The sequence below is a fragment of the Onthophagus taurus genome, chromosome 5 (assembly GCF_036711975.1).
Source record: "Onthophagus taurus isolate NC chromosome 5, IU_Otau_3.0, whole genome shotgun sequence".
Classification (NCBI taxonomy): domain Eukaryota; kingdom Metazoa; phylum Arthropoda; class Insecta; order Coleoptera; family Scarabaeidae; genus Onthophagus; species Onthophagus taurus.
Genome location: NC_091970.1, coordinates 4,681,219 through 4,701,985, shown reverse-complemented (window position 1 = coordinate 4,701,985; position 20,767 = coordinate 4,681,219). Strand labels below are relative to the sequence as shown.

Genomic DNA, 20,767 nt, shown 5'->3' with positions numbered 1-20,767 from the left:
ATTTTCAAATAAACTTACATAATTCCGCTTTATTTACTTTAGGAATTAAAATCTTATCTGTTATCAGAAATGTGAGGTTAGATTACAAATCATTCGATTTTTGAGTAAAACCAACGATGTTAATTAAATTTCTCTCTTTTTTTGTCCATATTTTATTACTAACCGAGTGTACGTTAACCCCAAAGTCGCGAAAAAGCGGGGAAAAAGGTTCAAAACCGGATAAATCTGAAGTAGTGAGATCAGGTCCTGATGAAATTGATGTTTTTGAGAAAAACTTAGTTGTTAATCCACCAACAGCTAAAGAAATCATTAATAATCATAAAGCTTATTGCAAAAAGACCCATATTAAGCGTACACAAGGAAAATCTTTGGCTTATATTACTCCTGTAAGTTATAATAATTAAAAATACACACAATCTTAAAAAAAAAATTTTTAGTGGAATAATAATGGTTATAACGCCGCATTTATATTCGCAAATAAATTTACTCACATCAGCCCAGTTTGGTTGCAAGCAAAACGTGTGGATAAAGGAGTTTATGAAATTTTGGGTCAACATGATGTTGATAAAGACTGGATGGCCGATGTTAAAAGAGCTGGAAAAGCTAATAACTTAAAAAGTAACCTTTATAATCTTAACTTAATAAGTATTAATCATAAAGATTTTTAGTTGTTCCTCGAATAATCCTTGAAAATTGGTTGGCTGAAGATTACGTAAAATTATCGATGATGCAAGATGAATGGGACGGCTTCTCAAATACCTTAATTAGAACCGCACAAAAACACAAATTTGATGGTTACGTAATCGAGATTTGGTCCCAAGTAATCGGTAGACTCCGTAGTGATCTCATTATAAATTTGGTGCAGGAAGTTTCGATGCGAGTACGTAAAGAAAAATTAGAAATTATTTTAGTGATCCCTCCGATGCGCTCAAAAACGCCGTTATTCGATCAAAACAACTTTAACGATCTTTACGATTACGTTGATGGATTTTCGTTGATGACGTACGATTTTTCTAATGTGCATAGACCAGGTCCGAACGCCCCAATTCGTTGGATTGAGGATTGCGTTAAATTAATAGCTCCCGATATTGAGAAGAGAGAAAAAATATTTACTGGATTTAATTTGTATGGTTATGATTTTACCCCGAGTGGTGGTGGCGCAGTTATTAACCACGATTATTTGAAATTATTAAAAAAATTTAAAGGAAAATTGCAAATTGATGAGAAAAGTCAAGAACATTACTTTGAGGTTAAAGAGGAGGATGGGAAACACATCATATTTTACCCAACTTTATTTACGATTAATGAGCGGGTTAAATTGGTGAATAAATTGGGAACTGGGGTTTCTATTTGGGAGTTGGGACAAGGACTCGATTATTTTTTTGATTTGTTTTAAAAAAAAGTATTAATATGCAACCCATATTACACTTAAGCAAATTTGGTTGAATTTTTTTTAATTAAATCTGAAAAATAGGTTATTAAATAAAAGTATTTTTAATAATCTACATTTATACTTTATTTTTAATTATTTGAACCTCAATCAAAAAATTTTTAATCCTTAAAGTAGATGAAAACAATGAAACGAAACGAGAACAACATGGAATATGCACAATGAAGTTTTTTAAGCACAAAAAATGACTTATTTTAATTTTTTTGAGATGGTTTGGATGTTTTTTCTTTTTTAATTAGTATCACACGATATTTTATACTTTCTCGCAATTTTTACAAAAATACTCCATTCGCTGCAACAACTTAACTTAATTTTTTTATAACTTTTAATGGGAATACAAAAACCAAAACATTTTTTACTACAAAAACAGCTATGTTATGGTTTTTTTTTAAATTGTTAATCGGCGTCGGTACAAATTTACAAAAAAACACTTTATATGATTATAATAAATAATTGTTAAGAAAGTGAGGTTAGATTTTCTTTGACGTTTAATTTTAACCTCAAAAATATTTAAAATTCTCATACAAAGTGATTTTGAGTGATTTTTAAACGATTCCGCCCCAAAAATTGCACATATCCCGACCGCTTTGTAAGTTTTATTTACTTATTTAATTCTTTTTCTTAAACCCTAAACAGTATCGTATCATTAATATCGGTCTAATAGAAAATATTGATTATCTACATTTTAATTCTTTCTAAATGTTCAATCTCTTAAAAGATTGAAACTAACCGGGTAACGTCTTTTAATTAACCAAAAAGAAAGAATTTCATCTCTACGAACATTTTTCGTTTTAAATTTATCATTAATCATTTGCGGACTTGAACACATTTTCTTCTCCAAACAAAAAAATCAACAAAAATCTTATTTATTCAACAGAAATAATATAATAGATGCCTTAAATTCATCCTTTAATTCTTAAATCTAGATTTTTCTCATCTTTAAATGTAAATTATTTATCCGGAAGTACTCTCAACCCAAAAAAATCCTCTTTCTCATTGTTTTATATGATTCTCAAACCTCACACGGTACCGTGGGCATGTCGGCAATGCTCAATTTTACAACCGTGTGTTCTTTGCGTCAAGCAGCCGTTGTTGTTCCATTTCCACAAGGAACGAGAGGGATCCCGCTCGTTTGACAACCCATCGTCGTTAACCCATTTATCGAGGATGAAGTCGAACTCGATGAACAACCCCCGTTTAATGTGTTATTGATACCACAATTTTTTAATTCGGTGAAAATCTCGGTGAAATAACCCGGTTCCGCATTAATTCGTAACATATTCGACGACAACCGGTTAACAATATCCAAACAACGATCCCAAAATTTTTCTTTTGAGTCTTCCACGAGGAACGGTTTTAATGGATACGAGATTTCGTTACCCATGTACGAGTACGAGAGATATAAACAGGTTAATACGACGGCTTGAAGATCTTGCTCGGTTTCTATATCTTCTTCGACTAGTTCCCTCACTAGCATATAAACGAAAACGACATTTGCTGGGTTTATAAACGCTACATCCTAAAAAAAAGTTAGTTTTATGATACTTTTATATTTCAAATTTAGGTTATGTTTACAACTCATAAGATTAAAGCAAAAAAGCGATAAGATAATGATTATCGTACATATTAAAGTCTAAAAATTAAGAGCAGTTGTATTCAAAATGTCTCTTTTATTCCAAATATGTTGCATTTACAAAAAAATATACCACATCATGGTGATGTTTCTTTTCTCATTGTATTACAAGAATAAGAAAGAAACCGTCCCAAGAACAAGCAACAAAATCCTCGAAGAAAGTGCTTTGTCATTAGCCCGACAAATAAAATCAAAAAAATTAAATTCAACAGCCGTCGTAGAAGCTTTTATTGAGCGAATCAAATTAGTTAATCCGATAATAAACGCCATGGTGGATCAACGATTCAACGAAGCTTTAGATGAAGCTAAAGAAATCGATGAAAAATTAAAACTTAACATTTACACCCCAAAAGAGCTGGAAGACTTAATATATTTAGGGGTTCCTTTTACAACAAAAGAATCGGTGCTTTGTAAAGATTTAAGTGCAACTTTTGGGTTAATCGCACGGAAAGGAATTAAGGCGGATAAAGACGCTGACGTAATTGCTTTAATGAAATCATCGGGAGCTATTCTTTTGGGGGTTTGCAACGTTCCTGAAATTAATATGTGGATGGAAACTTACAACAAAGTTTATGGGCGCACAAAAAATCCTTATGATACAACAAGAAATGTTGGGGGCTCAACCGGAGGTGATGCAGCTTTATTAGCGGCTTTGGGCACCCCAATCTCCATCGGAACCGATTTGGCCGGCTCAATAAGGGCCCCCGCTTTCCGATGTGGAATTTTTGGTCATAAACCATCAAACGATGTAATCAGTACTAAAGGATTAACATTTCGAAGTGGAAATGAAGGCCCTACTTTAGTCACATCGGGTCCGATGGCGAAAAAATCCGAGGATTTACTCCCAATGTTAAAAATAATCACTAAAAACGATTTTAGGTTAAAATTAAATCAAGAAATAGACGTCACAAAAATAAAAATTTTTTATTCGACCTCGATTGAGTGTTTTAAAAATGGTCCAATTGGAAACGATTGTTTAAAAGCGGTGGAGAAGGCTGCGAAGTATTTTGATGGGTACTCGGTTAAAAAGCCTGAGAAGATTCGATTTAATGGGCTTAATAATGGCCCGGATTTGTGGTTTTACTCAAAAGTGAAAGAAAATTGGAGATACGAAGAAGAAATTAAAAATAACCTAGAAAAAACTAATTTTAAAAGGGAATTTAAAAAATATTTAGTGGGTAAATGCGATCATTCTTTATATACTTTGTACGTTTTGTTAAGATTAGCTACTTATAAACCGTATAATGAGGAGATAATGGAAAAATTAATTCAAGATGCGAGGGAAGAAATAATCGAACTCCTCGGAGATGATGGCGTGTTAATCCTTCCATCAGAACCGTATCCCGCGAAATATCATAACACCATGATTTTAGAGCCTTTATTAGTAGGGTTTTATTCGATTTTTAACGTTTTAAAACTTCCTGTTACTCAGGTTCCGATTGGGCTTAATAACGAAGGGATTCCTGTTGGGGTTCAAATCGTTGGTGGACGCTTTAATGATCGGCTGTGTATTGCTGTGGCTTGTGAGTTAGAGAAGGGTTTAGGTGGGTATGTTCAACCTCTGAATTTTTAAGTCATTTTATATTTAATAAAGGAAAAAATTTAAGATTTTTGTAATAAACTATTTTAAATTTGTTGGAATTAAATTGACGTCTGATAATTTGCGTTATTCCCGAAAGATGGTGAGAAATTTGAATTAAAATTTTTATATTTAATAATATTTGTTATTTGTTGATAACGATGAATAATTAAGATAATACATTTTTAGGGTTACTTTGAATGTTTGAAAAAATTAAATGATTGTGAATATTTTTTTGGGGCTAGTTTAGGTTGTGTTGTATTTAAGAGATGGCGCGATAAATTTAATTTTAATAAATAAATTTAATAATATTTATTATTTTTTGGTAATAATAATAACCAATAAAGACAATCCGTTTTTTTATAAGCTATTTTAAATTATTTTCGTGATATAACATTAAAAAGATAAAATAATAACTTACAAATAATTATTTTGGGAAAGTTAAGATTATATCTAAGAGATGGCGCGCTTAATTTAACTTTATAATCAAATTTAATAACATTTATTATTGTTGGATAGTAAAGATAATTAATTAAGTTAACAAATTCTTTATGGTCAATTAAATTAAGTTTCGTGAGATGATGTGAAAAAATACTTTTTAATAAATCTTTTTTGATTAGTTTAGAATATATTTAAGAGATGGCGCGATAATAATTTTTTTGAGATGGCGCCCATAATTTGATTTTTATAATTACATTTTTTAATAACATTTATTAATCGTCGGATATAAAAATGATAATATTATTATAAGTTAATAAATTCTTTAGGGTTATGTTAATTAATTTTCGTGGGATGATTTAAAAAAATTAAGTTAAAACTTTTAAATAAATTTTTTTTTGGTTAGTATATATTATATTTAAGAGATGGCGCGGTCATTAATTTTTTAATTAAATTAAATATTTATTATTTGTTAATAATAAAGAAAAAATATGATAAAAAATATAAAAATACCAAAAATATTTGCTTTTAAGTAATCGAAATTAATTATTTAATTACCTGCCATCCTTGTAATAATAAGCTCCTGTCAACAGTTCGAAGCCACATTACAGCATCCCCAGCTTGAAAATCTCTTAGTCTATAACATTTTCCTTGCAAATAAATACCGAGACATTTCAATAATTCCGATGTGGATGCTTGAATGACGGTTTTTTTGGGTAAATTAGCAACAACGGGCAAAGAACTTTGTTGTTGCTGATGCTGATGTTGCTGATTGTTTTGGTGCCCCAACAAAGTTGGTTTATTGGTAACTTTTTCACAATTAACATGATGGTTCGTATTATTATTAGCGTTATTAGCCCTGACAATATCCAAAGCCAAAGCTGAGGTTCCTATACTTTTTGTGTTTGTGTAATAAAGACCTTGTTGTTTTCCCTGTTGAATATTTTTATTTTTATCCACAACCGGATTAATTGAGTCCAACGGTTGGCGATAAACGGTGACGTTTTTATTTTTGTTATTATCCAATTTCTTTTTGTTGTTATTCGTCGTGGAAAATCTCTTCCATGATAACGCGTTAATAAACAACGAGTGCTTTTTAAGGTTTTTCTCCAAAGCGTTTTTCTCCGAAATAATTCTCGCGTTATCGTTTATATTGTTACAATTCGTTTGCAAATTATGATTCGAATTCGAATTCGAAATCGAGTTGTTCGATTTGTTTTCGCGATTTTTCACATTGTTTAATTGCTCATAAGAGAAATTGTTTAATGTAAAATCCCCCGTTGAACTTGTCGTGTAAACTGGGCGTCTTTCTCTTGGGGAAAAACTCAAAACGGTGCCCATTTTTAATTTTTTTTTGTTCCCCTTTTTTTGGTTATTAAATTTTTAGCATTAAAATTAACAAATTTTTTTTTAAATTAATGATATCACTAACACAGCAACACAATTATCAACATTTCGTGTTAAAAATCGTTCGCGCACCGCCACCACCGTAGAAAAGGGACGGCACGACCCCCTTGATAGGGTGCGCAGGGGCGGTCGATTACTGCTACCAGGCAGAGGACGTTGAAGCGCCGGCGCTTAGCCCCCCGATTTACATGGCAACCCCTTGTGTGATGTCACGAAGAAATCAATAACCTGTTCTATCCACACTGAGGGTATTTCTTTCTTTAAAGGGGGTGCTTTTTATGTAATCTATGGGGAGAAGGAAAAAAATTTTCTTCTTTCGAATATCCCCAAAGGGGATAAAAACTTTGTATTTATAAATAAAATATTATGCAATATGTTTTTAACACATCCAATTTCAAATTTCCCGCCACAATTTCCAAAGACGATTTATTTAATCGATTCAACTTATTAAATTTAACTCTATTTTTGGGTATTTACACCTCAAATAATGATTTTAAATTAGATTATATAAATAAATCAAAAATAAATAAATAATAATTGTTTAAAATCAAATTTAACCGGAAGTCGTCACCCATCTTGTTGATCCCATCAATCGGCGATTAGTAAACGATTCTCTGAATTATCAGAAAATGAATTTTAAGTTAAAGTTATAAAGAATTTATTAATAATCGCGAGAAAACAGCTTTATTTAAAAATAAAATTAATTTAAAATTAAATTACTTCAAACAGCTCCATCTATTGAGTGATTTTTTGTATTTGATGACAAATAAAAATATAAACAATAAAAAAATTGTTAATTTATTTTAATGGATTGAAATAAGTTCTTGGGGAGATATTTTTTATATAAAACGTGTTACGTTAAAGCATCAAAAATGTTTGATATTAATAATCAGGGGAAATCCAATTTTTTGTGATCTGAATGTGTATACTTTTCAGTTTTAGGTATAATTCGTGAATTCAAGGAGAATCTTCGCCTTTAAGTAGAAGAAATTGATTAAATTTAACTAATTTTTTTTCAAAAGAATACATAAATATCGATAACTTAACCTAATTGAAATAATTTGCTTCAAGAATTAAAGACAACGCTTCTTTTAATGATAAATTAAACATTAACTATGTCATTGTAAACAAAGGGTTTATTTAAGAAAAATTAATGTAAACAATAACCATAAGTTATAAGTTGCGATATAAACACTAATATAAGAAAACAATCAACACAAATTTACTTCATCAAGCTTGTAATAAAACGGAAGAGAATTAAGAACAATTAAGAATGACTTAAAACAGTAGAAATTGATTAAAAATAATGATTTTGTTTCGGGAGACTTGATAATTTAATCATTTTATCGGGATTACGACCGTAATCCGAAGTAATTGGAGATATCGGAGATAAAAGAGGCACCCAAAATGATACTCATCATCACAAGCTACACATATTTGGTGCACAAAACAATTTTGTTCGATTTTTTTCAACAATTACAAAGCAAAGAAATTAAATAACTTTGGTATCGGTAATATTTCCGAGACATCCCAATTGAATAAAGAACACTTGAAATAATTATGGAAAGAGTGGAGGTACTTTTTTAAATTAATTTTTTATTTTAATTTAACATTAATGTTAATTAAATAATCATAAATTAAAAAAAATCCTCAGAGTACATAACCCATTTTAAATGTCAAAGCGAAATTGTTACCAACATGTTACCAACATAAACCACCAACATGTCATTTTAAATGTCGTTTTAACATTAACTTCTTTTAAAACAAATTTATTCAAAATTGAACAATTTTAGAACAAAAAGGTTATTTATAATCACAAAAAACATATTATTAATTTATTTGTGGCTAAAATGAAGTTTTAGCAATTAATTTTGTAATCGAGTCAAAGCTTGGGAAATGAAATCCTTTTTAAACATTATTAATTGAAGGGAATTTTATTTAGTAAAAAAAATTAGCAACGATTATTTGTACATTACTTTAATCGGGTTTTAATCTACAAGAAATCCGTTCCATTTCTATTTTTTTTTTCGATTACACCAACTTTCTTATCGTTACATACTTTCTTACTCAGTTTACTTAGCAAATCCATTTATTGCCTAGTGAGCATTTTTTTGGAAACCATATAAAACGTCTACAATTAGAATTTTTATCGATACTTAACGTTTTAGGTGATAAATGAATGAATCGAGTGAAATTTTCTCTTCACCTTGGCAATGGATTCGCAAACGAGATTGAGACGACCCACTTTTCATCGTTTAACCGTGAAACTTACGTACGACAAGTGTCGTTTTCACCGAGATGTAAAAATAACTTCCATATTGACCTTTTCCGACCTCTTTTTTTAACCTTAAAAAGATACTTTACAAGTCAAATTAACAAACAATACTTACTATTTATACTTATATTATTAAAAATTATTCTTGAATATTTAAATAATTTATATAATAATAATTATTTTAGAATTAAAATTTTAATTGTCAAACTTTAAGTGACAACCAATTCGTTGTCATGACAACCTTACTTAACCTAACATTATCATCATAAAATAAATGTTACTTTATTAAATCATTTTTATTAACAAATTTTTCTTAGTTTCAGATTGTTTTGATGTTTTCCACCTCTTTCTATGGAATACATTTTTAAAATGATACTTTCGTCTACAAATAGGTTATAACTAGAGGAGAACTGCAACGTTGCGACTCATTCCCTCATCTAATACCGTTGTGAGTAGTACGAAGAGAAGGAATAGAAAATTTCCTATTTAAAGCTTTTAAGTTTAAGAAGCGATAAAGAACAAGTTGATGTTATCGTTTATTTCGTTAAAAAGTGCAAATTTTAAATCGATGAATCTCGAATTTTTGGATAACGCTTTCGATATGGGTAAATATGTTTTAGAACTAATAAGTTGAATGCGTGTATAATAATTAAACGAGATTTTTTCATTTATTTGTTAATTTCGCAATTTTGTCAATAAACTAATTAGTAACAACAATTTGTGACGGTTACTGTTTAAAGTAGAAGAAGTAGAGCGAGGTAGAAAGACCTTGGAATAATGCAAAGTAATTAAAAGGTGTATTAGAATGGAAAACATTCTTTTCTTGTATTATTAAATCTAATTTAACATATTTTTTGGGAAATTTTAAGTAAAAATTAATTAATTTTTTATAACGCCATCTTTTAACGGGATTTCGAATTTTTTTTTCTTTAATGTTATTTAATTATTTTTAATTAAATTGAACAATTCCCCAAATTAAATCTCAAACTTATTTTAATCATTACAAATTTATTAATCTTTTCTAAATTTTTTATTTAAATTTTTAATAAAAACATAAAAATAAGTTGGTATCACTTAAAATCAATAAAAAAATAACGTTTTAAACCTGTCATTTTCAAAATACCAAAATTATTTACAAAATTACTTAATTTCTTGTAGTATCATCCGGGATACAATGGATAAGAACATTAATTTTATCGTTCGTTGCCGCAGCGATAGATTTAGCAATAATGGGTTGGCTAATAACTTATTACACGGCGGAAACGATTATTTTAACGTTTACCCCAACCTTTTTACGCAAACAACGCAGTTTAAGAGGGAAAGTTATCGTTTTAACTGGTGGTGCAGGAGGAGTAGGTCAAGAATTAGCCTTGAGATTAGCGAGGAACCAAGCTAAAGTCGTTATTTGGGATGTTAATGAAAAAGGTAAGAAGTGTTCTTGACCTCGTCGAAGAAAATTGTTTAGAAAGTACCTTCTCGTTGGTATAAAAATCATCGGGTATCTTTAAAAGGAGAGCTTTCTCCTTTGGCTTTCTCTCAATTTAGCTTAATCACCAATAATTTCTATGTATTTAAGTATTTCACTGTTTTTAGGTATGAACGAAATAAAGGAAAAAATTGAAAATGAAGGCCACCAAGTTCATGTATACACGGTGGATGTAACCGATCGTAAAAGTGTTTATAAAAACGCCGATTTAGTTAAAAGCGAAGTTGGGGTGGTTGATATTTTAATTAATAATGCAGGGATTGTTTGTGGGAACACATGTTTAGACATCCCTGATTATATGGTAGAAAAAACGTTCCAAGTTAACATCTTATCGCAATATTGGGTCTGTTTTAATAAAGTTATTTCTCAATTTTAATTTTTTATTTTTAGACCGTCAAAGCATTTTTAGGGGATATGATTAAAAATGGAAAAGGTCACATCGTCACCGTTAGTAGCTTAACGGGGATGTTGGGCACTTATAAATGCACGGATTATAGCGCTAGTAAACACGCAACGATTGGTTTTCATGAAAGTTTATTAACCGAGTTGAAGGTAACTTTTTTTTTTTTTAATGTTGGCAATAATTTTGAAAGTTACCTTCATTATAACATTTTGACAAAACTGTCAATTGATGTCAAAATAAATTTTTTTAGACTCATGGTCAAAAAGGGATTAATATGACGATTGTTTGCCCCTATTTTATTAATACAGGAATGTTTAATGGGTGTAAACCCAAAAATATGGCTATGTTGGAGCCTAGGGATGTTGCAAAGCGGATTATAACCGCCATAAAATTGAAGGAGGTTTTTGTTACGATGCCGTGGTGGGCTCGATTTATTCTACCCCTCAAAAAGTAATTAATTAATTCCAAAAAAATTGTGTTTTAACAATTTAATTTTTAGTTTTATCCCTGCGAAATTGAGTTGGGCCATTATTTACCGATTAATTAAAGGGCCGCAATCGATGATGGGAATGAGAGCCTTCCAAGAAACCGAAGCTGCTTAATAAAAATCTTTACAAATAGTTTTAAAATATTTTTTTGTTATTGTATTATTGTAATATTAAAGTTTTTTTAATCTTTGAGTGTCTTTATATCCAAATCTCCATCTAATCTTATTCGATAACCTCAAAATTGAGATAAAAAATTTATTTCGTTAAAAAAATTAATTTAAACATGAACGTTTTGGGAATTTTAGTGTTTTTGGGTGCGTTTCGAAGGATTTTTTGCGACGTTGAAAGTGTTTTTGAAAGGAATTTGTTGATTAATACTCCGAGTGCGGAAGAAATTTTGTTAAATCATGATAAATTTTATCTCGGAGGGGGGAATCGGACTCAAGTTGGAGTTTTGGGGTTTATAGAAGATGTTGGATTTCTTTTTATTGATTAATCTGTAATTAATTAAGTTTCATTTTAGGATGAGGCGTTAAAAGGGATAGATTTCGCGAAAAAATTTAATTATTTGAGTCCGATGTGGTTGAATATTCAACGAACAGGTTACGGGGAGTACAAAATTTCGGGAATTGAGAAAATTAATAAGGAATGGATTAAAAAGTTGATTCAAGTTAACCCCCAAATAAGAATTATCCCAAGAATTTCCTTCAAAAGTTGGGATATGAGAGATTTTTTGATTTTGGCATCATCAGAACAAGAATGGATTAGTTTATCGGAGGAGTTATTGCATTTATGTGAACATTACCACTTTCATGGATTAGTTGTGGATGTTTTTAATGATTGGTATAAAAGAGTACCTAATAATTTATTAATTGGAGTCATTCAAGAAATTTCGGCGCGATTAAGAATGAATTTATTCGTCTCAATCATCTCAATTCCAAGGAAATACACGAATATTCACCATTTAAATAAAGATTTATTTGAGCAAATCGCAAATTACGCGAGTATCATCACCTTAGCAACTTTTAATCGAAAAGCAACGTTTAGAATTGCGAGATTCATCAAGAAACTTGACCCCGAGGGGATATTTAGGACCAAACTCTTCTTTGGGGTCGAATTTAACGGTTATGAAACCACCTTAAAGAAGGATAAACCAACGCAATTCAAGGAAATCAACAAAAATGATTTTATTGATTATTTGAAGGATTATAATAATTATTTGGTTTATGATCAATACGCAGCCGAGAGCTATTTTGATATTACAAGGTGGATTTTAATTAATTCCTTTATTTTTAATTAAAAAAATTAATTTTAGCTCGATGAAGAAAAAGAGGATTTTTTACCCCACTTTGTATAGTTTAAATAAAAGGGTTGAATTGGCGAATGAATTAAACGTTGGGATCTTTATTTGGAGAGTTGGGGATGGTTTGGATTATTTCTATGAATTACTATGATTAATTTAAAAAAAATTCGCTGTGGACAGGATTCGAACCTGTGCGGGTAGAACCCAATGGATTTCAAGTCCATCTCCTTAACCACTCGGACACCACAGCTGATAGTAAAACCAAGGGAAATATTAATTTTTTTTTGTCAATAAAAATTAAATCAAATTAAATTTTTTTTATTATAAAATAGATTTAAATTATTTAAAATTATTAGCAATAAAATCATTTAATAAATATAACGTGATTAATTGAGTGTAAAATAAGTTTCTAATTTAAATTCTCTTTTAATAAGAATTAACCGCTAGATGTCGCTTAAGGTACTGTTAATAAATAAGTTATAACGAGAAATTAGTAAATATTAAGTACAATATAAAAATAACGTTTTATTTATTAATTATTGAGATAAAATAGATTTAATTTATCTTATTAAGTTTAACAAATTAAATTTAAATTCCCCTATTTAATATTAGATGTCGCTAAAATCGCAGTCATTCTTTTTGACATCGAATGTTGTTAGTTTAACAACTGTCAAAACTTCCAACATCAATACTCCCCGATAAAAAAGTGTTAAAAACCACGCCAAATCGAATTTGAACCCTTCACATTCAATTCAGAAACGTATCAAAACTATAGTGTTAAAAAATAAATTCACAAATAAAAAATAATTCGGTGGTGGTGAAGTGATTGAGGTTATATACTACGTTTTAATTTTTTCCAAGATGTCTTTAAAAATGTCCAAGGTGTTACGGCACAAAGCCTTAGAATTCCTCATGTCTCGCAAAAACAGCGAGAACTTAATGGAAATTTTAAAACATTTCGAATCTGGCTCGGATATGCATGCTTGCGTTTTATCGCTCGAATTGATCTTTGTAAATTTGTTAAGACAAAACGCCCTTTATATCGAAATTGTCCCTTTAAAAACGGTCGAATCGAACGATGAAAATAATTATAAGCAGTGGTTAAGGGCTAATTACGAGAATACGTGGATTAAACTTTTAGGGTGTTTAGAAAATCCGTCAGATAAATTACAATTGCAGGGTAAATTTTGTTTAATCAAATAAAATCGAACTTAATTTATTAAAATTATTTTTATTTATAGCTTTAAGTTCGTGTTTTAACTTATTAGCAGCCGAAGGTAAACACCCGTTGGAAATAAAAACAAATTTAGAATCGTATTTGCCGATAAACCGATTAAAATTGATGTTAATGAAGGTTTTATCGAGTAAACAACATGGAGGCACCATAATTTCGAAATTTGAGGAATATTTCGTTTATGACGATGTCTTATTTAGTATTTGGAAAGCTTTGCCAAGTTTAACCGCGAAAAGTAACCCCAACGATGTTTATATTTTAAATTATTTAATGTTATTGGAGAAATTACCATTTAAACCTATACCAACACCAGAAGGAATTAAATTATTATGTTTTTCGGAAAAAAGTAATTAATTTAAATTATTAAAACAATGTAACCTCATATTTAATTTTTTTAGTCCCCTTTAATTATGATGAACAAATAGTAAAACGCTGCCTGAACAAAATTTGGAATTGCATGGTTTTATGGGAACATAATCAATCGACGCATAAGCAATTATTAATCGTTCTCTTGGAAAAATTATTGCCTCATCTTGATAAACCGCTACTTTTAACCGATTTTTTAATGGACTCGTTGGACGTTGGTGGGCCGGTTAGTCTTTTAGCGCTGCAAGGTGTTTTCACTTTAATTCAGGAATATAATTTAGAGTACCCGAATATTTTTGCGAAACTTTATTCGATGTTCGAGCCGGAAATCTTCCACACGAAATTTAAAGCGAGACTTTTTTATCTTTCCGATATCTTTTTAAGCTCGACTCATTTACCCGAAAATTTAGTCGCCGCATTCGCTAAAAGATTAGCCCGTTTAGCTTTAATAGCCCCATCGGAAGATATTATGGTGATATGTATGTTTATTGGAAATTTAATTTTAAGGTGAAAAAAATTTAACCTCACTTTTTAAAAATTAAATGTCACAATTTAACCTCACTTTTTCATTAATTCTTTTTTGCAGACATCCAGGTTTAAAGTGTTTATTAAATCACCCCGCTGGGAGTTCAACAGGAAATGATCCTTACATAATGGAGGAACGTGATCCATTAAAATCAAATGCGATAAATAGTTCTTTATGGGAAATTTTGAGTTTGCAACAACATGCTTTGCCGTGTGTTGCAACAGCTGCGAGATTTATAAGTAATCCATTGCCTTCCGTGGAGTGGGACTTAGGGAATGTGTTGGATACTACGGTAGATACAATTTTTGATCGGGAGATTAAGAAGAATGGGAAGCTTTTAGCGTTGGCTTTTGAGAAGGATTTCGCTGGGAAATGCGATAAGATCGAACAGTATTGGAAATTTTAGAGACTGAATGTGAAAATAATAACTTTTTGTTTATTGATGGTGATTAATATTAATTAATTAATTAATAACGACTAATTAATAACGTTTCAAATTTGTATGAAATAATTTTTTTTTGGTTCTTCGATTCCTTATTGATCCTAGTCAAGAACGTTTTCTTTTCATCTTAAACAAGAGGAAATGAAATGATTTTATGTGGATGTAAAAGAGAAGTTTCAAAAAATTTCTTTCCGATTAAGAATCTTTTGTTCGTTTCCAATTTCTTTTATAACTCGTCTCGATCTTTTTGTAAGTTGTTATAAAACTATGTATCAAATAAAAATGTTGTCCTTTTATTTATTATCTTTTCATTTAAATTAAATTTATGATGACGTTTGAGGTTATGTTGTATAAATCAATACCAACCTTAAAAACTAAAATTTAACTTAGATTAAAGAATAAAATAAAGCATTTTTAAATAATTTTTATTAAGAATATACGAATTAAATCACCAATCATCTAATTTTATATCTTCAACGATATCATCTTGATCACCATAATCTCCAAAATCGTCACTTACATCAATAACCTTTTTCTTTTTATTCACATTTTTACCTCCTCGTTTACCCCGTTTCTTCTTCAATTGAGTTTCCTCTTCACTTTCAGAGTCCGATGGGAATAACTCAACCTTCTCATCACTTACTTTCTTGTTAATAACGCCCTTTTTGAGTATCGGCAAATTGTATTCACCCAATTTATCATTTCCCGTTGCTTCCTTATTCCTTTTAATCGTCCTCAATTTATTCCAATTCTCGTAATACTCCTTTAAAGGCGTCCCTTTGTTAATAACCAAGCTTTCCCAGGCATCAATTCCTTTCGAATCCTTTAAATTAAACTGAATCGATTTTCTCTCCTTTTCGATAAACTTTGAGTTCTGTTCGATTTTCTCTAAAATTTGTTTAATTTTTCGACAATAACTCGCAATGTTACAGGTTTTCAAGAATTGTTTAAGTTGAACAACTACGAAAAGCGTCAAATCTGGGTAAGCTAAAGAACTTGAATTATTAGCTAAATACTCTAAAAGTTGTGAATAAATTGCATCGATTAAAGCATCTTTGAACCCGTTTTCTAATAATTGCGACTTAGATAGCCTTAAAATACACGTGAAATGAAGTGGTTTCATCGAAACTTTTTGATGCTTCTTATTAAAATCGTACAGGCTTAAAATCTCGATGATAAACGGCAAAATTGGGATGAAAACTCGAGTTTTTGATGATAAATCGATTAAAACTTGGGTAACATGAAATCTTAAAGGGTAATATTGAGTGGTTGGAACAAGTTTTAACGTTCCTAAACACACCTGAACAAACGGGTAAATCAAAGGTTTCATTTGGGGTTTCTCGTAAATCATTGATAGCAAACTTCCCCATAACCTCAAAGAATTTATAAATTGCCAATTATAAACCGTTTGAATATTTTCTTTCTTCTTAACGGTAATCGCATTCCTTAAATGTATCGCTAATTGACGAATATTTAAAAAAACGTGTTGATAAGCCACGTTAACATCCAAAGCGTACATTTCAACCAACGATCTTCGCATAAAGTTAATCCCCGGCAAAGTACTCGTACTCACGAATTTCGAATTCCTCACATAAGCTAAATGCATCATTTTTAGCACTAAATCAAGTAATGATTGTTGCTGATTCGTCACCATTCGTAAAATACAAAGAAAAGCCACAACTCGAACATTCTCTTCGGAGGTACTCCACAAATCCGTCAATTTCTTTAAAACCGATTTTGTCACATTCCCATAAGACACCAACATAGGCGCCATATAATGTAGATGTTTTAATAAAACCGTTAATATATTCGGAGATGTAACGCCTTTTAAAATTTTTAATAAATCAGTGAAATAACCCCGCAAAACTGCTTTGATTTTTATGAATCGTTTACATTTATGAGGTGGCTGTTTCGAACCGGGTGATATTTTTAAATACCTTCTTATAGCTGGGCCCAATTCTAAAACACAAACCTAAAAAAAATTTTAATTCAAAACTTTTTTTAAAAAACAATATAGGCAACTCAACACCACAGAAATTTTGGTTGCATAAATACAAACCTGAATAATTCCATTAAAAACGGCAGATCCCTCAACTTTAAACTCGGAAATATCCTGTGAATTATCCGCAGAAACACTTAAAACAGCCGCATGGAATGCTTTAATTAACGTGGTTAACGTTTTATTTGAAGCGTCGGTTTCGATGTCTTTCCGCCAAGTTTTTAATAATTTTAAAGTTACTACTCGTCCATCTCTTTTTACCGATTCATCTTCGAAATCACTTTCGTCGCTGGCCACTTCTAATTTTCCTTCGGGTTTGTGTAATTCGTCTATTTCCTCTTCAGAATCAACTTCGTCTTCATCATCAGAAAAGTTTAAACTTAACAGCTTCTTATCATTTTCTTTGAGAAAATTATAAAATTCCGCATCGGTTTCTTGTAACTTTGCGAGAGATTCTTTAAATTTATTTTCTTGTATATTGACATCTTCATCATCACTATTTGAATCCTCATCGATATTGTTTTCTTTAATTTCCTCATTATTAAGCGATTCGTTTAAATCCTCTTCATCGGAATTTTCTAAAACATCTTCGTTTTCCTCGCTTGGGATTTTTATTAAATTTTTTGGTGTTTTTAAATTTTTTGATGTTTTAAAGCTTTTCGATTTTTCAAAATTTTTGATACATTTTGGTTTTAATTTAAACGTCGCACCTTTCGGTTTTACTTTAAACAATTTCGTCTTAACACCAGCTTTGTTCTGTATTTTTCCCATTTTTACTCAAACTTTTATAATAAAGTTATAAACACGTGAAGAGGTTAAGGATTTGAGGTTATAATTACGTTTAAGAAATGTTCCGATAGATGTCGCTAACATCACTGCGTCAAATCTGTCAATGACTATAAAAATTGTAAAAACCACCAACAACAGGAAAATTGATATTATTTTTGGGTTATAACGATTAAAAATGTGCATTATCGACTTTAAAGCACCGTGGGGGGCCATTTTCGTTTAAACTATTATGTATATGTCTTCGAGGTACCTTCTCCTCAATTATTTCATGCTTGGGGTGATTGTAATTTTCACCGGGGGCTTACTTCTACAACTTTGTCGCTTGTATAGTGTCCGGGAGAGTATGCGAACGCTTGATTCATACGATAACGAGGTAAGTTGAGTTAATTATGAATCTATTAACGTTCGTGGTGGTAATTTGTTGGTGTTGTTTTAGGTGGAAATTTTAATCAATCGGATGAAACACATCAATAAAATTTCACGGTATAACTTTAATTTGCTACAAAAAATCGAGGATGCTGTTCATAACAGCACTAAATACTCTGGGAAGCTACGGTGACGATTTGTTAGAAATAGAAGAAAAATAACCTAAGATATTTTTGGTTTTTCGATTTAGTTTTTTTGGTTATGTTATTTAAAATGAGAAAGAGGCCAGTAGATGCACAAAGATATATTTTTAATTTTTAGAAAGTAGGTAAAAAGAGTTCTATTTAATTATTAAAAAAAATAACTTAATAGGCAACCAATATGGCGCATGGGCTAATTAAGTTGCCTATTTATTAATTATTTTATTTAAATAGAAGTTTCTTACACAAAGAAAATAATTTTTTATACCGTGTAGGCAATAAAAGAAACTGTTAATTTTAAAAGTTTTTATACAAACGTTGGTTAATTTTTATAGATGTTTATTACTGTGTTGAATAAAAACTAACCTAAAAATGTCATTTTAATTATCTAAACCTAAACACTGAGGATTATCCTTAAATAATCCCTTATTTTCAAAAACACCATGTGGTGAACAAATCCACGGATCGTTCGTCTTTAATTGCCAGTCAAAAAGCCGATTTTTTAAAGCATCAAGAAGATCTTTGTACGTTGGAGCATCGGCTAAATTATTTAACTCGGCCACATCACTACGCAAATCATATAATTCCCATTCTGGTCTGTTATAATATTGTTCTAAGGTTTTAATCCACGGTAAATGTTCTTTAGAACGGGTTCGATTTAAAATATCCTTAAAAAATAATTGATTACTAATTAACTTTAGGTTAAAATCGACTTACTTGAAACGTTGGTGATAAATAAAAATCTTGATCAATAGGAAACGGGGCTTTATAATTTAAATTATGTATTAATTTATATCGAGTGGTCCTTATAGCCCTCATCGGATAATACATAGTCACTTCATGCAAATTATGACTTGCAAAAATTGCTTCAGAACTATAATTTTTTGGTTCTAAAATGTTAACGTTATTAAATAAAATAATTAATGTAATTTTAGAGTACCTTCATGTAGTAACGGCAACAAACTTTTCCCCGTATATGGATTACTCTCATTGATAATCTCGTTAGTTTTGATGTCGTGCTCCGAAGTTTCATCATTTTTAATTTCAAACCAATCTAAAATCGTTGGAACGATATCCAATAAGCTCGTTAATGAGTACGTAACCTGATTTCTTCTTTCTTTATTATAAGGGGATGAGATAAACATTGGCTCCCTTAAGCCGGCATCATATAAGTTAGTTCTTCCGTTAGGAAATGGAATTCCATTATCGGATGAATAAATGATTAAGGTGTCATCTAAATGACCCGAATTTTTTAATTCTTCCAAAATTAATCCAACACCTAAAACAATCAAAAATATATGTATTAAAATATTTAAAAAAAAAAAAGATTGAGGTTATGTTTGAGATAAAGTATAACCTTGATCTAATCGTGAAATTGTTGTGTACTGAGCTGAAACATCTCTTCGTGCTGGTTCAGTGTCCGGAACGAAATAAGGTAAGTCAACTTGTTCCCATTGATAATAAATTGGGGTCCAATCAGGAATTTTCCCCATTCCTTCATCACCATTTCCAAAATGTTGGCAAAATTCACCGTATTCGGGGTTAGTGTGCCCACAACGGTGTGGATCATGAAATGAAACGTACAAAAAGAAGTTTTCGTTGGAATTATTCAAAAATTCCCTCGCTAATAATTTAATTTTTGTAATATTCCTCCCAACTTGTAAAATCGAGTGATTCTCTTCGGTTTGTTCATAATCAAACTTAAAAGCCGAGCTTGGCCCAACATGTTTTTTACCAATAATCCCAGTTTTGATTCCATTTTCTTTTAGGATATTTGGTAAACTTTTAACGGTATCAAAAGAATTGAAGTGGTTTTCAGCTTGGTGTAAGCCATACATCCCATTTTGATGCGATGGTAAACCGGTTAATAAAGCTGCTCGACTAAATTAATCAAAATCTTATTATTTCGGTCTAAAATAATAAGGATTAACATACCTCGGTGAGCAACTACTCACCGATGTGAAAGCATTGTGAAAAATTAAGCTTTGCTTAGCCAATTTATCCAAATTGGGAGTTTGGCATATTTTGTTTAAGTAGGTTCTCATTTCGAATCCCCCATCATCCGCTAAAACAAAAAAATTATTTATTTAAATAATTACATTAATTTAAACTAAAAAATAAAATGGCGCCATTTTTTAAAAAGCGTCAAATGTAAAATTAAACGTCAAAGCACAAACATAACCTAACTTTTTTATCGCAACAAATAATTTTTAAGTTAGTAACAAAAATCCCGGCTGATGCAAGCTATTTAAAGATTACCCATCATAAGCAGAACATTCTTCGAGTTTCCACCGGCCGTGAAAAGTGTTAAAACGTGAAAAGTGATGAAAAAAAGTACGTAAAACCCATCCATATTCGCGGTTAAAATTGTACTGAACTAGTT

At 30.5% G+C, this 20,767-nt stretch overlaps 7 protein-coding genes, 2 long non-coding RNA genes and 1 other non-coding gene across 12 annotated transcripts; 5 read left to right on the top strand and 5 right to left on the bottom strand.

The window, feature by feature from the left end:
* Positions 1-19: 19 nt before the first annotated feature.
* LOC111426440 (chitinase domain-containing protein 1) lies at positions 20-1,505 on the top strand. Its single transcript, XM_023060955.2, has 3 exons — positions 20-386; positions 438-618; positions 669-1,505. Exons 1-3 carry the CDS (start codon positions 117-119, stop codon positions 1,394-1,396), a joined length of 1,179 nt encoding a protein of 392 aa, XP_022916723.1. The 5' UTR covers positions 20-116; the 3' UTR covers positions 1,397-1,505.
* Positions 1,506-2,300: 795 nt separating this feature from the next.
* LOC111426439 (Cdk5 activator-like protein) lies at positions 2,301-6,621 on the bottom strand. The gene is made up of 2 exons (XM_023060954.2): positions 5,659-6,621; positions 2,301-2,969 (listed from the first exon to the last, which is right to left on the bottom strand). Exons 1-2 carry the CDS (start codon positions 6,439-6,441, stop codon positions 2,529-2,531), a joined length of 1,224 nt encoding a protein of 407 aa, XP_022916722.1. The 5' UTR covers positions 6,442-6,621; the 3' UTR covers positions 2,301-2,528.
* Positions 6,622-8,468: 1,847 nt separating this feature from the next.
* Positions 8,469-8,995, bottom strand: LOC111426776 (uncharacterized). Its single transcript, XR_002707875.2, has 3 exons — positions 8,907-8,995; positions 8,714-8,853; positions 8,469-8,638 (listed from the first exon to the last, which is right to left on the bottom strand). It is a non-coding gene; the product is annotated as an uncharacterized lncRNA (long non-coding RNA).
* Positions 8,996-9,041: 46 nt separating this feature from the next.
* Positions 9,042-11,348, top strand: LOC111426545 (epidermal retinol dehydrogenase 2). 2 transcript variants are annotated; one of them, XM_023061114.2, is made up of 7 exons: positions 9,042-9,230; positions 9,283-9,387; positions 9,941-10,207; positions 10,376-10,611; positions 10,659-10,820; positions 10,922-11,121; positions 11,171-11,348. In XM_023061114.2, exons 2-7 carry the CDS (start codon positions 9,309-9,311, stop codon positions 11,271-11,273), a joined length of 1,047 nt encoding a protein of 348 aa, XP_022916882.1. In that variant the 5' UTR covers positions 9,042-9,230; positions 9,283-9,308; the 3' UTR covers positions 11,274-11,348. The 2 variants fall into 2 exon arrangements, with proteins under 2 accessions (XP_022916882.1, XP_071051767.1); XM_071195666.1 differs by having other exon boundaries at positions 9,042-9,387.
* Positions 11,349-11,434: 86 nt separating this feature from the next.
* On the top strand, positions 11,435-12,809 carry LOC111426757 (chitinase domain-containing protein 1-like). Its single transcript, XM_071196050.1, has 3 exons — positions 11,435-11,631; positions 11,683-12,425; positions 12,475-12,809. The coding sequence occupies exons 1-3, from the start codon at positions 11,443-11,445 to the stop codon at positions 12,611-12,613; spliced, it is 1,071 nt and encodes a 356-aa protein (XP_071052151.1). The 5' UTR covers positions 11,435-11,442; the 3' UTR covers positions 12,614-12,809.
* Positions 12,631-12,712, bottom strand: TRNAS-UGA (transfer RNA serine (anticodon UGA)). The gene has a single exon. It is a non-coding gene; the product is annotated as a tRNA-Ser (tRNA).
* A 303-nt stretch (positions 12,810-13,112) lies between the features above and the next one.
* Positions 13,113-15,326, top strand: LOC111426466 (nucleolar complex protein 4 homolog B). Its single transcript, XM_023060992.2, has 4 exons — positions 13,113-13,642; positions 13,704-14,042; positions 14,095-14,569; positions 14,649-15,326. The coding sequence occupies exons 1-4, from the start codon at positions 13,324-13,326 to the stop codon at positions 14,992-14,994; spliced, it is 1,479 nt and encodes a 492-aa protein (XP_022916760.1). The 5' UTR covers positions 13,113-13,323; the 3' UTR covers positions 14,995-15,326.
* A 113-nt stretch (positions 15,327-15,439) lies between these two features.
* Positions 15,440-17,889, bottom strand: LOC111426414 (Nucleolar complex protein 2). The gene is made up of 2 exons (XM_023060924.2): positions 17,090-17,889; positions 15,440-17,002 (listed from the first exon to the last, which is right to left on the bottom strand). Exons 1-2 carry the CDS (start codon positions 17,798-17,800, stop codon positions 15,479-15,481), a joined length of 2,235 nt encoding a protein of 744 aa, XP_022916692.1. The 5' UTR covers positions 17,801-17,889; the 3' UTR covers positions 15,440-15,478.
* On the top strand, positions 17,829-18,760 carry LOC111426424 (uncharacterized). The gene is made up of 2 exons (XR_002707825.2): positions 17,829-18,191; positions 18,255-18,760. It is a non-coding gene; the product is annotated as an uncharacterized lncRNA (long non-coding RNA).
* LOC111426415 (N-sulfoglucosamine sulfohydrolase) lies at positions 18,676-20,737 on the bottom strand. 2 transcript variants are annotated; one of them, XM_023060925.2, is made up of 6 exons: positions 20,644-20,737; positions 20,320-20,449; positions 19,742-20,265; positions 19,325-19,663; positions 19,102-19,274; positions 18,676-19,052 (listed from the first exon to the last, which is right to left on the bottom strand). In XM_023060925.2, exons 1-6 carry the CDS (start codon positions 20,735-20,737, stop codon positions 18,765-18,767), a joined length of 1,548 nt encoding a protein of 515 aa, XP_022916693.1. In that variant the 3' UTR covers positions 18,676-18,764. The 2 variants fall into 2 exon arrangements, with proteins under 2 accessions (XP_022916693.1, XP_022916694.1); XM_023060926.2 differs by having other exon boundaries at positions 20,572-20,646.
* Between the last annotated feature and the right edge of the window lie 30 nt (positions 20,738-20,767).

Excerpts from the sequence above, each read along its gene's own strand:
- LOC111426440 (XM_023060955.2), top strand. The coding sequence starts at position 117 with ATGTTAATTAAATTTCTCTCTTTTTTTGTCCATATTTTATTACTAACC. Across the intron at positions 387-437 it reads CTTTGGCTTATATTACTCCT|TGGAATAATAATGGTTATAA; the intron begins GTAAGTTATAAT and ends AAAAATTTTTAG. Across the intron at positions 619-668 it reads AAAAGCTAATAACTTAAAAA|TTGTTCCTCGAATAATCCTT; the intron begins GTAACCTTTATA and ends AAAGATTTTTAG.
- LOC111426439 (XM_023060954.2), bottom strand. The coding sequence starts at position 6,441 with ATGGGCACCGTTTTGAGTTTTTCCCCAAGAGAAAGACGCCCAGTTTAC. Across the intron at positions 2,970-5,658 it reads TATTATTACAAGGATGGCAG|GATGTAGCGTTTATAAACCC; the intron begins GTAATTAAATAA and ends ACTTTTTTTTAG.
- LOC111426545 (XM_023061114.2), top strand. The coding sequence starts at position 9,309 with ATGTTATCGTTTATTTCGTTAAAAAGTGCAAATTTTAAATCGATGAAT. Across the intron at positions 10,208-10,375 it reads TTGGGATGTTAATGAAAAAG|GTATGAACGAAATAAAGGAA; the intron begins GTAAGAAGTGTT and ends CACTGTTTTTAG. Across the intron at positions 11,122-11,170 it reads TTTATTCTACCCCTCAAAAA|TTTTATCCCTGCGAAATTGA; the intron begins GTAATTAATTAA and ends TTTAATTTTTAG.
- LOC111426757 (XM_071196050.1), top strand. The coding sequence starts at position 11,443 with ATGAACGTTTTGGGAATTTTAGTGTTTTTGGGTGCGTTTCGAAGGATT. Across the intron at positions 11,632-11,682 it reads TTTTGGGGTTTATAGAAGAT|GATGAGGCGTTAAAAGGGAT; the intron begins GTTGGATTTCTT and ends GTTTCATTTTAG. Across the intron at positions 12,426-12,474 it reads AGCTATTTTGATATTACAAG|CTCGATGAAGAAAAAGAGGA; the intron begins GTGGATTTTAAT and ends AATTAATTTTAG.
- LOC111426466 (XM_023060992.2), top strand. The coding sequence starts at position 13,324 with ATGTCTTTAAAAATGTCCAAGGTGTTACGGCACAAAGCCTTAGAATTC. Across the intron at positions 14,043-14,094 it reads ATTATGTTTTTCGGAAAAAA|TCCCCTTTAATTATGATGAA; the intron begins GTAATTAATTTA and ends TAATTTTTTTAG. Across the intron at positions 14,570-14,648 it reads ATTGGAAATTTAATTTTAAG|ACATCCAGGTTTAAAGTGTT; the intron begins GTGAAAAAAATT and ends TCTTTTTTGCAG.
- LOC111426414 (XM_023060924.2), bottom strand. The coding sequence starts at position 17,800 with ATGGGAAAAATACAGAACAAAGCTGGTGTTAAGACGAAATTGTTTAAA. Across the intron at positions 17,003-17,089 it reads TTTTTAATGGAATTATTCAG|GTTTGTGTTTTAGAATTGGG; the intron begins GTTTGTATTTAT and ends AATTTTTTTTAG.
- LOC111426415 (XM_023060925.2), bottom strand. The coding sequence starts at position 20,737 with ATGGATGGGTTTTACGTACTTTTTTTCATCACTTTTCACGTTTTAACA. Across the intron at positions 19,275-19,324 it reads GTTGCCGTTACTACATGAAG|AACCAAAAAATTATAGTTCT; the intron begins GTACTCTAAAAT and ends TTAACATTTTAG. Across the intron at positions 19,053-19,101 it reads ATTTATCACCAACGTTTCAA|GATATTTTAAATCGAACCCG; the intron begins GTAAGTCGATTT and ends TTATTTTTTAAG.